Here is an 18,484-nt window from a genome sequence, read left to right as displayed (position 1 = left end):
GACGGCACCCGTAAATTATGTATGTTTAAAAAGAATCTTCACAGAAAGCCAACTACTATAAAAAGTACACATACGCCGACAAAGTAATTTTCACAGAGTTACCTGTGGTCGCGATGGTCCTTCCTAGTTATTATGCCGTGATGCATGAAATATCAATTCAATTGATTTCAACTTGCCAAATACTACATCCATAGTAAACGAATAGCGCCATTTTATGAGGAGTGTTTTTGCGCGAATCTCAACCTTATATTAATGACTAGCAAGACTCATGACTGTTGATGATGATCAGAGTGATCGTCTGCGGTATAAAATATAAAACTACGAACTCAATTTTATTGAGAGACTGACGCCGGTTGCTACAGCAACATCAACATTATGTGTTATTGTTTCATTACGGCCAACCGCATTAATAATGATGTAACGGCAGCTCTTTGCCCCGGGGCAATGTACGCCAACTTCGTCGAACGATGAAGCTTGCGGTAATGCTGTAGAAGTAAACTGGGGAAAGCTACGTTCGTTCGCCCATTCGTTCATGGCACTTACGTAAAGTAGCGCCGTGGGCGACCGATTGCTCTGACTTAGATATATATATATGTATGTATGTATGTATGTATGTATCTGTATGTATATGTATGTATGCAGATCGCTGTATTCACAGCTTATGAAGATCTGTGCGAAGTAGCTGGATCAACGAGGCAGAAGCAGTACGAACTTGACAAATATTTGCACAAATCTCCCATGGCTCTTTCCACATCATCACAGTCACTGTCATCATTAGCATGATCGTGCCCAGTAAATTATTCGCAACGAAAAGTGAAAGCTGATTAAGAAACAGAAAAAAAACCGGGCTAGAATTGATCTGGCTTATGTACAAACGGCATTTCGAACTTTTTTTTTTTATTAATTTCTGATTAAACGCATTTTCTCTTAAATTGGCAGTTGTCATTGAAGTTGCCAATATTCCAGGTTGAATGATCTTTTCTGTTGTATGATCGATTTTCGAAACGAAAATTAGCTTTTGTTATTGTGGAGGCTGAAACTGATCACCGTCAAGGCCCTCTCTGAGCCCACTGATTGTAACACGTTTGGGATCGAGTTGACCGGATTCACAGTAACTAATATAATCCTAGACCTTCACGTCGTTGTTGCTACGTAAAGACGACGTGTTCCTTGAATAATAACACTTTGTATCCATACTAGTGTACACATACATTCGATATCTTATTTTTCCTCTAATATGGCTTATGTTTTCCATTGCTATGAAATAATTTCAGTTCTTCGTCATACTGTTCATGATCTTCATTATTCTACTCGTTGGAGGAATTCTCGGCTACGTCTTCCGAAACGAGGTTTGTCCAAATGGGGAAAATTAATTAAATAAAAATTTATTAGATCATTACTAGTTCATTCGCTTGTTAATCTGCTAGACACTAAAACGGTTGTCGAGCCTCGTTATGTTAAACGTTTGTACCATGTACGTTTGTTCTGTGCTTATAACGAAACCCTAGAAATGTATACGACGGAGTACTTTGCATAGGTTGTATGAACGTCTAACTTAACTGGGTAGAATGAGCCAACAGTTAGTAGTTTTTGTAGAAAAGTAACCAACGAAACTAACAAACCAAATGATTAGATAAGTTTTTTTTGCTAACATAGAAAGAATGAATCCACAAAATATCCCTTCCAGATAATATCGTTTATTAGACTGTAAGGAAAATTTTACCGCAAGTTGATATTGATGCTGTTTGTTATTCCTGTTCGACGCTGTAACTTCGTTTGTTTTAATTTACTTTTCCAAATAATGAACACCCCCTGTTAAAGGCACCTACCATTCCCCCTCCCCAGCTCTCTCGTCTTTAACGATCAGTCCAGTTTATCCAAAACGTTTGGTGCAATACTGTCCTATGATCATGGTCGTATTTTTTAAGTCCACGGAGATAGTCTTTTAGATTAGTAGTCACTGTATCCCAGAAAATGTTTGCCATACCTTTGTATAGTCGTCCGAGTCGCTTTGACCTTGATTCGCGGAAATTGTTTTGCTTAGCTCTACTGCAACAATACACTGTTTTCACTGATATCTGTCACAGTGGTAGAACGGCGGGTAAGTCGTCCCATCTATTAACGGCAAAGTTGTTGTTAAACGCTTCTAAAAATTCTTCTGAAGGAATTACTATTAAATTAATGACAGCAATTATCTTAAAGAAGCTCATGTCGAAGAAAAAACAAAAAAAAAAAAACAAATTTTCGTTAGGAAGAGTAGAGTTTGTAAGAATTAAATTGACCTATTACTATAAAAATTGAAAGAAAAATGCATTGGAATGATGGCCGTCGAACTTTGGCTCAGTTATATGGACTAGCTGAAATAGACCTTTCGCTATACTTTGCGCGAAATTACCCAAATATGTTTTACTTTGTACAAGTGTAAGGGGTGTGAGTGCAAAATCGATCATTTTTACCTGTTAGCATTAGGTGTATAAGCAAAAGATTCAGCTAATTTTCAACCAGTCCGCGATTTCTCAATTTAGAACGCGTAAAACTATGTTGGATTATACCGAACAACTCCTCTATTTAGGTAAAGTTGCTTCGAAATATAAATTTACCTTGCACTTAATTATAGGATGAACACTTTAGGCTGTAAGCGTACTATGAATAGGACAAGGCTAAACATCTTCTTTGAGCCTCACTAATACTGAAACAATTCGAAAAGTAACATTTTCAGCTGTTGTCTTTCTGTCGGCTTTAACTAGGTCGGCGAGCGAATGTATCAAGAGATGATTATGACAATTCCAGCATATGGAAATGACACCGACGTCACGGAGGCATGGGATGCCGTACAGCATCACGTATGTATTCTGACCTTATCTTATCGAAATATATATACATTGTCCAACAATAGCTCTAATAGAAATAAGACCTATTTTTCTAGGATATAATAGGAAGTTGTTTTAAATGTCACAAAAACGTCTAGCGCTTAAGAGCATCATTCGATTTATCTAATAATAGCTCAAGATGATTTTTTTAATAATTAGATTACCAATTGTTCAATTGTAGTTCGAATGTTGCGGAGTTCCCGGACCGACTCCCAATGAGAAGCCATACAAGATCTGGCTCCTGAATATCTATTTCAACGATAAGAAACAGGTAAAAACGTTCTTGGGGTTACGTTCCAATGACATTTGTCCTGCTTCGAAAACGCATAGATCAGGGGAATTGAATTAACTCTCTTCGCTATGTTTGGATAGGACATAATATTCTCAACAGCTATCAACTGCGACTGTATTATCATTACTTGTATTTCGAATGAAGACACAGCAGAGCATCGTGCTTTTGCTCTCGGAAATCCCTACGTAATTTAGACGAACTTCTGCGCATCTATACGCACAAAAGTGCATATGTAGCTCTGTGCTCTGTGTCCTATTGTATTTCTGCTTGTCTTATTTTCTGATCTGAGGTTCTGGCATTGTGAAATGTTTCGTTTGACAACACATCTTGTACAAGTACACCTGCCAACCTACAGGAAAAGTTGATATATTTGTAAAATTTAGTTGCAGTATCTAGCCGTTAACTAGATCGAAGTTAAAGAGCCAGTATTATTAAGTACAAATCGCACAGAAGCGTCCTTCCTTTGACGGGACAAAAAATAATTTTGGTAAAACCTCGAGGACGTGTTCCGTCTATAAGTCGTGTCAGACGTTACGTTGATCGCTGCGTCCCAATATCGCCGCTCATGAGGCGATTGATTCAACTCGCAAGTTATCGAAGTTTTGTATCGATGGATCAGTCATTTGATAAGTTCCTCCATCGTAGCAAGTTGAAGGAATATAAGGTACGGCTTTATCTCTCCGGCTTTCGTTATCTAGCCTACTAATATAGCGTTCTAAATCTGCATATAGGTTCCTGAGTCGTGCTGCATACGAAAAGAATGGATAGCGGATTGCCAAGCGAACCCTATGGAGAGCAGTACTTATATGGCTGTAAGTTGAATGATTTTTTTTGAGTATATCATTTATTGCGAACCGGGTACGGACGCTTGTAGCTGGGTCGGTTTAGTTTCTCGGACCGAAATACAGTTCACGTTATGTAATGTTTATCAACGTGATCATAGATATCTGCGACAGGACCGTACCGCTGAGAGAAGCAGAACTAGTGCTTTATTTGCTGCCTAGGTGGCGCGCCATTGTGCTCGACGATACGAAGGGATCACATTGACCAATTAAATACGGCTGGGCCATGAGGTTCTCGTCGTAATCGTTATAGCGCTTCTATATATTTGGCAACGCCTCTCCTCTATGTTACTGCAATAGCTTTGATTCTCACTGGTCACGATTCGTTCGAATCGGAAATAGTAAATGGTGTCCCATTTACTAGAGGTAAGCAACCATTCTGTTGCTTCCACAGAGATCTTTCTATGATTTGGAAAGTTCGTATTGCCGGTTAGGGGGGGGGGGGGGGAGGGGGCAAGCAGAGTTACCTATGCCAGCTTAGATGAATGCTACTGAATATGCGATACGTTCGTTACGGTAACTATCTCTGTATAAATAAATTTCCTCAAAGTCAATTAGCTAAACTGTAACAACATTATACACTCATGCAAGGAATTAAAGGTTTAATAACATATACTTTTATTTACAATTTATCGATTTGTACACCCTTTGGAGAGATCTCGAGTCCTTGTTAATTTCCTATATAACTTCTGTGTCAATGTATCGATACGACTTGCCTGAAGCTCTTGGAAGTTGACTCGTACCGTCATTTCGTTTTGTGGTTTTTCCCCGTCGCGTTTACTTTGTTCGAACTACGAACAGTCTGTCTACTCAACCGAGAGAATGGAATAAATTTTTGTCCCAGCCGGAGGCGTCTGGTTAATCTTTCAGTTTCAATAACATATATATATACACACATGCATAACATACACTCACAAACGAATTCACACATAAAAATGACACCAGTCTAACAATACATCAACATTACGAGCAGCATGGTAGAAGTAATAGCGTGGCAAAATGCATCACTTTCATTCATTATTCGCTCACATCGCAAGGTCTCCGTAACAGCTCGTAGCGAAAGCTACCCGTTGCAATCGCTACGAATGGCCCGGCCACGAAGTTTTTTTCGTCCCTCCTGCCAGAATTCTCAACTAGCTAGCTAAGCGTGAAAAGTAAATATCGTAGGGTGGAATCGCGGCTATAAGAGAATGTGTGGCCAACAGTAAAAAGTGCCAAAGGGAGGGATCTTCGGACGCCTAAACGAACAAAGGAGTACTGAACCACCGATATTTCGCAACGGGTCGTTCGCAAAACGACTAATGCCACCTCGTACTCGGCAAATGTCGCAGTCATTGTCGTGAGACGAGATGAAATCAGATTGGTTGCTCGATAGCATTGTCACAACTGGCACTCATGGAAAAAATGGTGCCGACAACAGTTGAGACGCGCGGCAAATTCAAAATGACGATTTGTTCTAATACACCGTTTCCACTGCTTAGATTCCCATCAGCCTCAGATATAGACCAGACCAGAAGCGTAAAACGTTTGCTATTTCAGGAAACACGCTGAGGCTTGCACCTCTTCAAAAACATGAAGGCTATTTTTTCCCATATTATACATTCGATTTGCAGTGCTTGTGTGTATTGACAACGAAAGAAAATAGTCCATTTAGTAGTAGCAAAATAGTAGCATTTTAAAGAATAGAAAACTCTACTATAGATACGCGTGATATCGGTATCCGTGAAGTATAGGGGAACGTAGTTCAGGGGGCTACAACTCGGCAGACAAATATATCCTTCCTATTCTTCACCCCCCGAAAGTAACGTTCGTCTGTCATCGCCAAAGCTGTAGCATATACATTGAGTTGATATCAGTATGGGTTTACGTTAAAAGTAATCTAAATAGTTTACTGAAAGCCATCAAAGATGAAGGAACCGTGCAATAGGACCTCGATGGGATTCACTATAAGGCCAGTATGTTGAAGCATTATTTATGCCTGTACGCAGAATAGAATGTGCTGGGCAGTCGCCCAGATAAACGGCTTCGTTCTTGGCCTATACATATTTGTGTTTGGTCGAGCCAAAAGAGGAAAAATTGTATAGAACAAAATGGGTCCAGAACAGCACCGCCCCCGAGCACCTCCCGGGCGTCATTCAATCATCGACCGGATTAGCATCTACGACTATTGTTGTTTGAGGTATCGAGCGCGGTTCACCGTCGCCATCAACAGCAGTACGAGCGTCGCATGAACGTCCGGTGAGAATATTCGATATATGTCAACCACCGCGCAAACTCTTGTTATAGTTGTTCCAACTATCACTGTCGCATGGGGCACCAGATCCCGCTGCGGCCACCATTATCTTTGCCGTGCGGCTCCTAAGCTAGCGACATCGTCAGGTCGACCAGAAGCGTAACAAACTGAGATAGGCATCGCTACATACGTGTTGATACAATGTATACAGACACAATAGGCTTAATAATTTTCGATCTATAACTATTTGATTGTCCGCATCTAATAGCGATTGGAATAAGATAGTCAACCAGGTCTGTGAAGGTGTAGGTCTGCCCATAGTCGTCCATACACCGTTCACAGAATCTGGATGAATGGAAGAGCATACGCGATTCTTCATCTAAAGGTAGACAACTGTGTTGTTTGGGTCGCAGCGTATTTGGTCCTACGCTATGGAAGATGAGACTGAAATCGTTCGAAAGTGGTTCCCTGTCAATCTTCGATTATAAGCTTAGAGCAGCACATCCAATCTGCTGATGCGAGCTCATGTACTAGCATTATGTTACGGATTACCCTTTACGAACAATTTGTAAGTAAGAAATAACTACATAGAACACCTTACAGCTTACCATTCTTGTCACCTATCGTTTCTAGGTTATTTGTGCTCATACTCACAGCCGAATCCAATTCCTGAATACTTTGTTCAATCGCGTGTGCCTGGATCGTTTGCCACGACAGCCCAGGTTTGGCAAAATGAATTTAATTGAAATTGAAATTTGTCGCTTGAACATACGTTTAAGAGGGTTGAAGATAGCGGCTCATTGCCATTGTCCGGCCAGAACTGTCCATTTTTCTAGTACTCACGATATATTCAAAATGAAAAAATGACGTAGACGCGGGGGTGGTAAGTGGGGAACTGATAACTAAGCACACAGCCATAATTGGCTCTTGGCTTTGGAAGGGTAAAAGCGTGAAAGCGTTACGTCGACGTCAGTAAGCGGTCCACCCTTGCGGCAAAAAGTATAAAATGTTTTATACGTTTTCTTTTCGACGAAAATAAAATGGTATTCATAGACAATGAATGGACGAGCAAACAAATAAATCATAAGGAAGTGAGTCAAAGAGCCGGGCTTAGCAGTCCTTCACGCCATGTAAAAATATCGGACTCGGTTTAAAATAAGCATGAAATTTATATGAAATCTACGTGTGCTAATGAGAAGCTGCCAGCTCTTTTGTTTAAGAAGCAAGAATTATCTAAATAATTATCAGTTATCTTGATTTAGTTATGAAGGAGCACCAAAACAAACATGGCGGACATTATTAATTCCTGTGGACTGACTATGACTTTTGTGTCACGTACTTGTATTGTAGAACGTTTGAAATCGTTTCGATGCAGTATATGTAGCTGAGGTTTTCGTTGTATCTGCTACAATCAATCCGATAAGAATAACATTTTACCCATGAGAAAACCTCTTAAGAAGCATCATAACAAATGTTACATTATTCTAAGTTACATTCGTTACAACTGCTGAAGATGATTTTTGTATAATTATAAGCACAAAATATATAATATGGCCTATTAAGGGGAGTGATCAACATGATTTTCTAATGTTTGTATCTTCTTAAAAAAACGACAAAAACGTCCATACGACGACCACTATAACAACTAAGGCATTGTCTAAAAATGTAAGATATCTACAAATATTTATCTTTCACTGTATACTAACATCTGCCTGAAATTCCTTGCTATCTGTCTTGTCCGATGGCCGGACAAGTGTTCTCTGCCGTCGCAAATATACGAACTACGGCCCCCTTCTTTCGATTGCTATATGTTTTATAAAGTATACGAAAGCGTCCACACGATACCGACGTGATTTAGGGGCTCAGCGTGACTGAAAATAGGATTTTACGGAAACGAATCCGAAACTACTGGAATACCGTGTACGTCGTAAAGTTTGTAGAAAACCGCAAGTCATTTCACTAGACTGTCGTTCGAAGCTGTGCTGCAAGAAGCGTACATCGTAGAGGCATGTGCTGTTGTCTTCGTAGAACTTTACCCTTGATCTTGTGATCGACTCATGCAAATTCTTGTTCCTACATGCCCCTTCAATTTACGTTTGTGGGGTAGTTTTTGTTTGATCTTTGTCAAGTGCTGATTGCATTAGATATAACTGCGATTTACGTGGCAAAAACCACCTACTGTCATTTCAGTAGATATTTTTCGTAGGCAAAAATCTCTAGTAATTGAGCGGTCTATTACTTTGTCTGATCTGTTGGAATTGATTTAGTTACTCAATTATATGATCCTGAGAAATAGTCACAGTGCTATAACGGTATTTTTGTCGTTAAATTTTGCTCTACGCTTTAGATGACACTACGAAGTAATGCTAATGCTTCCACTCAGTGGCTTCGTATTGAAAACTATACATTGAGCTTTAGCCAGAGAGTTTCAGACTATCTAAATAGCAACTAGTGCGATCTGAAGAAGTGTCCAGTTGAGCGGAGTCGAGGGCTTTCTTTCGGCCATAGCATCAGAGATGAACTAAAATTGCGGGACAAGCTCCTTGGGCTTGGGAAGAAATTCTAAACGATAAAAATGCGGATTTTAATCGTAAGGTCAGATGTGATTGATCCCGAAGGCATCTTCGCTATCTATCAAAACATTCTATTCTAGGGGTATTTAGCATTTTGCTTAGAAAATGTACCTTCAAAATATTCTACTTAGGACTGACTATAGCATTCCCGCTATTGTGAAATATAAACATGATTTAAACTGTTGCAAGGATGTTTAGGGGCTTACCTAGGCTGCCTTCGGCCTATGAGCTGAAAAAAAGGTCGTACAATACAATACCAAGAAACGCTCAGAAGAATTTCAGAAATCGTATTTATCGCATCTGAGCATGAAAGAAGAACAGTCCTATTCTGAATGATACGGCGATGTAAACGGGGTTTATACAAGTGTCGTACGAAAAGAAGTGTTTTAGGCAATCTAAGACGATCACTATACTTTTGCGTATGTAGGCGTGTGTGTCCGTCGTTTGTATTATGTACATCATCAGCTAGCTAATCTGTTAAATTCTCTGTACCAGTAATGTAGTGTAGTAAGCGTTAAACCAATGAACGTATGAATAAATAGTGTATCTGCAAGAGATATAATGGCGTGATATCGACAACAATTAATTAAAGTCAAATTGATACCGCATCAGCAATTATAAATGATGTATTCAATTATTTATCGTTAAAATGCCCTAAGGCAAAAACCAGAGGCTGAAAAGGGAAAGCCAAAGGTCGTCGACCTCATCGCCCCACCGATTGTTGGCTCGCAAATTGTTAATGACCAGTCGAGCTAAAACGGTCGGGATAGCTATTCGATTTTCAGCCCGAGATACGCATAAACAATACTATCTCCGCGGACAGCACATTGATTTGTCTGCGATCGTCGTAGCGCTGTCGCTACCAGTTGTCTGACGACTTTTCTCAATAGCGCAACGTCGCCACATAGACATGCTCGTCGCCGTAAACAAGCCTAGAATCTCAGAAGCTGGCGGTTCCAGACAATGGGGAAAACCGCCGTTGGCGTTTTAAGCAGCATTAATAATACGAAGCGGTATCAGCAACAAAATTACACAATCGTTGCGGGGTATTCAGTCCGCCACCGTCCGTCCATTCGTGCATTTGTCGTTAATAGACGTACTGCTTCCATTACACATTGGGGGTAAAAACGGCATCCATATGTGACACCTCGCCCTCTAGTGGCTTCGGTCTCCTGTCAAGTGGTAGCTATCGCTGTTCCGACCTCGCACTGCTGTACCCCCCCCCCCCCCTCTACCTCTACCTCTACTACCCCATTCATAAATATGCATATTTCTGTTTTCGTGCATATTTCACCCGTAATATTGTCATTATTACGGTGACTGGGTTAGCACCAACGAGACATACGTGACCGATTAGTGTCACTGCGTTCCATTATGCTGGAATTAACTGGTTGTGGGGCAATAGCCGACTCCCTCCCTCTCATCTCTTCCCCAAATAACAACAATGATCAAGATGACAGTAAGTGACGTCTGGGACTGCCCCGTCCCTGTGCCGCTACTTTGACTCATCACGAACCGCAAATGATTGAAGATTAAAGAGAGGATGAAGGCAGGCGCGACAGAGCTTTGTGTGTATGCCCTTTTGACTGCTATACGTACGGGTATCACGTGGTCAATGCGAAACGCCCGAGGCGATTCTCAGACGTTTCCACAAGCGCCCGTAACGCTAAGCTGTGAAATAGCAATTATAACGATGACAACAAGGGCAGTAGCAGTTCGCCGTTACGACAGATACAACCTTTAGCGCTGTCTCCGCTGTTTGAGTTGAAGCTTCTCACGACGACATTGTATAAAAAGTCATATCGCGACCAAGCTTAAATACTCTAACTGTAAATTACACTGAAGTCTTTACGCAGTTCCGCGACGCTTCAGGGTTCGATTCGAAACATGACTGCAGTATCGATGTTGTGAAGGTTCGCATAAGTTCACCTTTCTAACTTTTAGCTTAGTAACATTGATTCATGCATCGATCAATAAAGCACACAAAATGTTACCTCTGAGGACGACGACAATGAGTATAAATACATTGTAGGTTGAGAATGGTTGTCATACTTTGCGTTGACGTTAACCGCGTTGCCAAGTCGTCATTTGTACACCATATTTGGCAAGCACACGCGCTTTGGATTCACTGATTAGATTTATTCGTAAGGTCAAATAATTATGGAAGTACTCAATACTCGCTAACATTTAGCTCTGTATTGTCCTGAGCTTTATCGGAAAGTTGAATCATAAATTGGCCTCGAAAATAGGACGTTTTTCTTAGTAGTCAAACCGTAAAATGTAGATTCAGGTGCGAATGTCGTCTATAATTCAGTAGAACGATCCGAAAAACATACTCGCCGTCAGTAACTACTAACGTGAGTGGAAACGACTAATTAGATTTGCCCTTGCGTTGGAAGCTTTCAGTGAAAAGCCTCTTTTGTTTTATCGTTGCTGTTCACATAGGACGAAATTGCTCTAGATTACAATATAGGCTCAGAAGGCCTCGGAGGCTAGGTAAACGTAGCTTTACCCGGTGCACGAACGACCTACCCGCCGTGGTGAATTATCTATATCTGCCTAGCAACTAGCTATAAACGTGCAATTTTTCTATTATACATGTTATTACAATATTGTTCAGTTGCGCAGCGTACTGATAATTTTCAATCTAGCAAATTAGTCTCGCATAAGGCCTCGGTATGGCCAGCTCTATATGGAAGAAATGAGAAGATACCTAAATAAACTCTGCCATGCTTCGACAGTTCTCTTTTAAGTGAATATAAAATATAGAACGAGGTAGGAAATGGATGACGTACTTGCCCCATTACAACGTCGGCCTTCTCATTTTAGTCTATAAAAACACCAATAGCCATAGCGATGACTGAAAAATCCACTTATCTCTGCGAAAATCTTAAACGTCTAGTGACAAAAACTGTTGCCGACGGAAGCCGAGTCGAGAATTTCGAAGCGTCCACTGCGACGAGGAAGAAACCACCATGGGGACGGATAGACAAACGGGCAGATTGACAGATCGGCAACTTTGTACGCTGGACAACGCGCAACGATATTGTGGCGGCAGTGTTGTATTCTCACCGGAAAAAGACAACGGAACCGTAAAAGATTTGAAGGTCCTACAACGCGGATCTTCAGCTTCACAACGTTCGTGGTCAGCGCAGTCTGTCGTTGCAACAGCAATGTCGTTAGTAAACGGCACCATTTGCTTGTCGAATGGATAGAAGAAGATGAATAAGAAATGAAATATACTATCTGCGGCGGTGTGTTACGTCTAGACGTGACGATACGTTGCTGCGCGATCGTCGATGTAATGCAATGGTCAACAGGGAAACATGGGTCGCCAGCTGCAATGACCTGAACCTCGGATCGGATAGCTATTGAATGCAATACAATGGGAACGAACGCGAACACACACACACACACACCAGCAGAAGGGAATAGCTGGCACAGTGAGCGATTCGAGCTGAAATCGAAAAAATGAGGAACAAGCAAACTGTAAGAGCTTCGCGGCCAACCATTCCATTGACTTTCAAAATGACAGTAAAAGACCCGTCGCTACTTCAGACCACCGATCTCATCATGATCACGGTTATTTCGCTGCTCTTCTGTCCTGTGTTTAGGGCCCCGTGACCGTTCAGTAGCGAACAATGAGTTCGAGCGGGCTAGGAAAGCTAACTTCTTTGCAATGTACATACAGACACAAACGAGCACATACGCACTGCCATTGCTAGCATAATACCCAAACAAATTATATAATACAAAGTGCCATATATTGCTCAGTAACTAAATATCCATATGCACCATGCATATGGATATTCAATCCGTTCCACTCTCAAAGTAAGTAAATCGAACCCCGTCAGCAATAGTAATAATACCGTTGACTGTATTTAGTTATGAGTACGATGGAAATCAGCGGCAGGCTGACCTGCGTCCCTGAAGCGTCATCCATTGGATGATCTCTGATTACGACATTTGGCCAAATGGTGACTATATGGTGCTTGATCTAAATATATTTCATGTTACTTTAGATCTCAATCGATCCTACCAGAAGAATAATATGTTTATATTTGACTGTGATATATCTTGATATATGATGTCAATATCGGATATCTTATTGAGCGAATCATTCGATCAAACCAAACTGATGTGTCATATTAATAAAAGTTATAGTCCTACATTTGCGGCTGCGGCGGCGACAACGTAACGGGAAGAGGTAAGGGCCAGATCTGGTCCTGATAAAAGCTAAACAAGGACACTAGTGAGCAGTGGGGCTGCGTCGAATTAAAACTGTAACGCCACGTGTGAACAGATTTATAGCTGCAAGAATGAAGTAAGTTACTGTTTATTAGTGAGGCCTTTTGCAGGCATCGGCTCAGTTGTTTTTCTCGTTCTAGTTTTGTACTATTTGCTTCAAGTCAGTATTCTACGCGGACACCGAGATAAAGACAGATAGTTGCCAGGATAGAAACGATCGTCAACTATAGCACGCTACTTCGCCGTTTGTTTACTCAGGCTACGCCGCCTTCTATAATACGTGCGCGCACCGGGTATATAAACATTTATTAATACTATTCTCCAAGAAACAATCAGCATACGCAGAACAGGACCGGGGGAGGAACGCGTGGGGCGAAGAGAGCCTGGGGAGACGAGGGTATAAAACAGCAAGCCACCCGTGCTACAAGGGCTGCCTTGTAGTTTTACTGATAAAAAAGATGGAAAGACGTATTGCTGTTTTCGTTACTGCTGCTGTTGTGAGCACGAACGTACGACTATATTTGTATGAAATTATTTTTCGTCTAACAACGGCTAGCTAATGTAATAAATGTATCGAAAGCTCTAACGGCATTTGCTAACAGTGGTTCAGGTCGTCCCAGCAGCCACAGCCGTAGCAACGGCTGTCGCTGAAGCCGAACGACTTTCGTGCGTAGCAAAGTTCTGTGTCGCGTATCCAAATTGGCCCCCGTCATCCGCATTACTAGCGTCGGGAAAGAGGAAAAAGATAGAAGCGGTACGGCCTACCGTAAGTCCTGTTCCCTCGCACTGTCCGATGCACTGACTCCGCTAACGCTAAGTACGTATCTAGAATAGCGCGTAAAAGCAACCGCTCATGCGCCTACTTATTTATCATATGTAATTTCATTGTCACACAAGCGTGAGCGCAAATGTTTCCTAGGCAAACATTAGAGTATTTGCTCTGTGATGTTTCTATGAGGCGAGGGAGAATAGCTAGCGCTATCTGTGTGCGCCATTGTGTGCGTGCGGGATTCGCTTTCGCCTACCGCAACGGTTGTTTCTACTAGGCTTTGACCAGTATACAATATATAGGGTACATCCACCGGTGGAATGTTAAGCGTTAGCCAAGCGTTACGTCCTAGCAGAGACGTGTGAAAAAATATAAATTACAAGAATAGGAAGGACATTTACCTTGGGACGACGCTTGTTGTTACGCTTCGGGAACTTGTCTCTCGAATTATCGCTGGCGACGACGAAGTGCGCAAGCGAATTCGTCTGCTACGATGCCTTCAACAGCCGTAGTGAAAGCGACCGTAGATCGCTACAAAATAATAGACCAGAAATAATATTTTTTCATATCATATTATAATGGCGACACTTGTACTAATAGCAGGCAGTGAGTGTTTGCAAAAATCTACTTAATGTATTTATATAAGGGTGTACCTATGATTGAGAAATAACGAGGACCTTTTTTCATTGTCGTTGAAACAAAAAATGCCAATTGTAAGCGATTAAATGCGTGAAACTTCAGCCTTTCTCACACCGAAACAACGATCTTTGTCGTTGTCTCATATTGTTACCGACTTGGCTTGTTAGACGATTTTTCGGCAATGTTCTTGTCGACGCCGGTTGCCTATGTTTGTACATGTTTATCATGTAAAATGCAGAGTGCACGAATCAGTGTGCAGAAGCGCAATGTAATAGTTCCGAAATATTGCGGCTCAAACTCACGCTGAACTTAGATTGACAGCTTTTACTCATAAGCTATTATATACCAAGCCGCAATTTTACGTTTTTCGTTTTCTGCTGATACGATCAGTTCCATTTTGCAATGGGCAATTTTCGTCACGGATGCGTCGCTTCCGCGGTTGAAGATTCTGCAAACTATTCTCTCACGTAGTAAATCGTTATCTAACCTACCACTGCCAGTATTTTGATCACGAGAGAGCTTTCGCCAATCGGTCTTCACGCGCAAGTTACTGCATCAGTCTATTGAAACGGGCTTACTCATACACGGCATCATCGATGGATATCATTCTATAATATTCTCAGGATAGCATGGACTGATCAGTAATTGGCTGCAAAAATAGGAACCATCACGAACTCGAGCCTTCTCATTTAACCTAACCACATTTGACAACTCATTTTGTAGATGGTACTCGGTCTAACTACTATCTCATTAACGGAAATTTGTGTGTTAGCTTGGTTTAAAGAGTGTTGCGACGGCTGTCGATCTACTCCGCGGGGTAGCAACGAGTGCGGACGAATGTAGGCCAAAGGAAGCCCTTTTGTGATAGTTCCGTAGAAGACAATCGCAGCCTCAATGTTTCCGCGACGCGTGTGAATTCTAGATAAAAAGTGTGCCATCGCGCTAGTGTTTTGAAACGGCTGACGGTCCTCTTATACAGGTATACCTGCCTCTGGGACGTGTTGTTAACGTGGAAGGCAACGACGCCGAAAAATTTTCTTTCTTCTGAAAAAAAAAATCATAACCATGAAGTACAGTATGTTTTTCAGTTGGTGTTCCTATTATTTGTGAGATATGGTTTTAGCCGTTCGTTCGTTCGTACGTACGTACGTACGTACGTACGTAATCTTCGGCCCAGTCGAAATGGCTATCAAGGAATATTTATAAATATATATGTATGTGTATGAGTGGCAGTTATAGTAGAACGTTTATAAAATCTACCTACTGCCGCACAACTTCAGCAAGTGGCACGAAAGTCAGGTAGACATTACAAAGAGCGGAACTGAAGTCGCTACGTACGCTAGCCGTTACAAGATACGATTAACTATTGTTATTGTCACTATTACAGCAGCGGCCGCTTCTTGTTGCGGATTGTGACTGGTTCTGTGAGCGTGCGAAATAATGGTAAAATGGTGGTGAATTGTTGCTAATAAAACTGAAGTTTCTAAATTTAAAACACATTTTACAGGGAACTGTCAAGGCTATTGTAAAACGGTGCGCAGGTAAGAGCCAGCGTCAACGTTTACCAACTATAGCCACTCAGGAAAACATTGGTTAAGCGGCAACAGTCTACGGAGGCATGACAACGAACAGGATATGCTTGCAGACATCGACGCTGCACACACGTACATATACATGCACAGACAGCTGCGAGACAAAAATAGGAGACAACAAATATCTGCGGTAGACCGGATACCACTACGAGTGTCGCCGCCGCCGCCGCTGCCGCCGCCGCTGCCGCCGCCGCCGCAGTCGACGTCGTGCTTTTTTTTACTGTTGGCATTCTCACTATTGCCGTTGTCGCCACTCCCGGCGTAGCTCACTACAATTGCCAGCGGCAGCACCCCGGCCACTAACACTAGCGTTTAGCGATTTGTATTTTCCGCGTCAGCTAATAGACGTTTACTGAGAACAGAAAATTATAGAGGATAAACGGGAATGTAAGTGGGTGTGAAAAAAAACTTGATTGCCAGCATCGTACTAGAAGTTACAAGCCGGCTGCTTACCTAAATAAAAACTAGTCAAATAAGCCTATAATCTCAACGAAAGTATTGTATTAGTCCAGCGTTCAATGCTGTTCGGCCACTATAACCAAAGGGAACAGAACAAAAAAGAGATAGCTCGATTGAGCAGAGTTATATTTAGAGTGATAACAATCGATGAGTTAACTTCATCTGTGGGCTGTTCGTAGATACGGAAGAACTCGGAGGATGTGGGATATCGAGTGATTTTTCTGTGTGACAAACGTCCGCCTAAGGATAAAATCACAACGGGGCTGTTCGACACTATATGATTTAGTCGCTTGGAAAAATAAACGAATCATAGTGATTCGGTAAACCGAAATTTCCAGCAGGACACGAGCATTTTTATCTATTATTATTATTATTATTATCGATATCAGAGAACAATTGATGTAGAGTTTGGCCGCAATCAGCTAGCATTTATGGAAATTATTGTACCATTTGCTATTGTGGCTAATAGGCGAAGATCCAGGTCGTATAAATTCAACTGTTCAGGAAAAAGTTTTAGCTTCTTGAAGTTTAAAAGTTCTGGCTAAAAGAAGAAGTCGTTACATTGTGTAGACACTGACCGTGCTCCGTTCACAAATAGCTGATCTTCAGATTTGATTTTCTCGCTCCGTTTCAGAATTGCCACACTCGAGTGCGCGACTTCGTGGAAGATCATGCGCGCACAGTCGCCGGTGTCGGTATTGGGGCAGCAGCGCTTCTACTGATTGGGATGATTCTTAGCTGTACGATGGCCATGATGATTCAGTGAAATTCTCCCATTTCACACCTGTAACCCACAACGTTGCCCTGTCGCGCTCGACCAGGTCGCTGCCGACCCCAGCTATATCAGTCGATGGGTTAAGGGAAGAAGAAGAAGTAGTACTTGTCGAATTTAGCGTAGTTATTTTTCTCGCTATACCCTAATACTGCCGTCTAAAGACCGCGTGTGAGTTGTTAACCGTGTCCATGCACACGATTGCGGTGCTAAACTGCCTATTATGCGTGCGACATCTTGAGAAGGTTCAAATGAAGTTACTGAAAAGTCACATGTAATGATTCATTGCATATATTCTTCACCTCTCAGATGATCTCGGCTGCATCGAAGCTGCGCAACAGCTAGTACTACCGTAAACAGATAAATGGTAAACTGGGTGTGAGGTTTGTACGACACATCATTATTATAATTGTGAGCATGCGTGAGATACGTTAGTTAACATGAATACAATGAATTAAACCAAATTAGCTGAAGAAACGAAGTTACGGTAGTTCGTTGATTGGGCAACAGTTCGCGACGCCTATTTTTTGGTGAGTACAGAATAAAGCAACCTCGTTGAAGACCGCGTGAAGACAGGTCTCAATAAGTTAGCCATACTACAAACTATTACCGTTATAATACTCGGCATAGATCAAATGCATCGCTATGCAATCAAGACCGCCGCACCCGTATCCACTACAAAAGGTCTAAAACCGATTTATCCTATTCTTAAGTACGTCCGCAGTGCTCGTCGTCATCGAGATCGGCGAAGTAATATTTATGGGGCAAATCGATGAGAGGGCTATACTGAAGCTGACGTGATAATAGTAAAATCTTCTCGAATTTTTAATGTGTTCTTAATTAGCTAAACATATATCGTGCTAACACACGTCTTGCACGGTGCGCCGTACACCAAGTTAGACAAAACCAATCTTATTGTTACAACGAGTGCTCTTCTGGAATTTTCCGTTTATTATACGCCTACCTGTTGTGTTGTCAGATACTTGTACAGCGTGTAAATATAACAGCATTATAATAGTGGAAAAACATACAAAACGCGCCATGAAGACACAGCGTAGTTTATATTTAGCGGAAAATTTTTAGTTGATTATACCATCGAAAGACCCGAGCGAGATCTTCACGACGTGAAAATTTCGTAGAGGAACAAACCAGTGTAGAGGTTTTAGACAAAGACAATTATTGTAATTTATTGATG

General features: G+C 41.6%; 1 protein-coding gene across 3 annotated transcripts in view; it reads left to right on the top strand.

Annotated features, from left to right (window-relative positions):
- Positions 1-18,478, top strand: part of LOC111244809 (CD151 antigen-like) — a 48,655-nt gene extending 30,177 nt beyond the window's left edge. Inside the window, exons 4-9 of one of the 3 annotated variants that reach the window (XM_086979350.1) lie at positions 1,275-1,349; positions 2,748-2,843; positions 3,052-3,141; positions 3,894-3,974; positions 15,974-16,007; positions 17,152-18,478. In XM_086979350.1, coding sequence (XP_086835476.1) covers positions 1,275-1,349; positions 2,748-2,843; positions 3,052-3,141; positions 3,894-3,974; positions 15,974-16,007; positions 17,152-17,255 — 480 coding nt within the window. In that variant the 3' untranslated portion in view covers positions 17,256-18,478. The remainder of the gene's footprint in view (positions 1-1,274; positions 1,350-2,747; positions 2,844-3,051; positions 3,142-3,893; positions 3,975-15,973; positions 16,008-17,151) is intronic. The other 2 variants (XM_022792250.2, XM_022792251.2) reach the window with 2 other exon arrangements.
- The last annotated feature ends 6 nt before the right edge of the window (positions 18,479-18,484 follow it).

This window comes from Varroa destructor, unplaced genomic scaffold, assembly GCF_002443255.2.
Source record: "Varroa destructor unplaced genomic scaffold, Vdes_3.0 BEIS01000002.1, whole genome shotgun sequence".
Lineage (NCBI taxonomy): Eukaryota > Metazoa > Arthropoda > Arachnida > Mesostigmata > Varroidae > Varroa > Varroa destructor.
The sequence above is the reverse complement of the archived record's forward strand: the minus strand, read 5'-3'. Positions and strand labels throughout refer to the sequence as shown.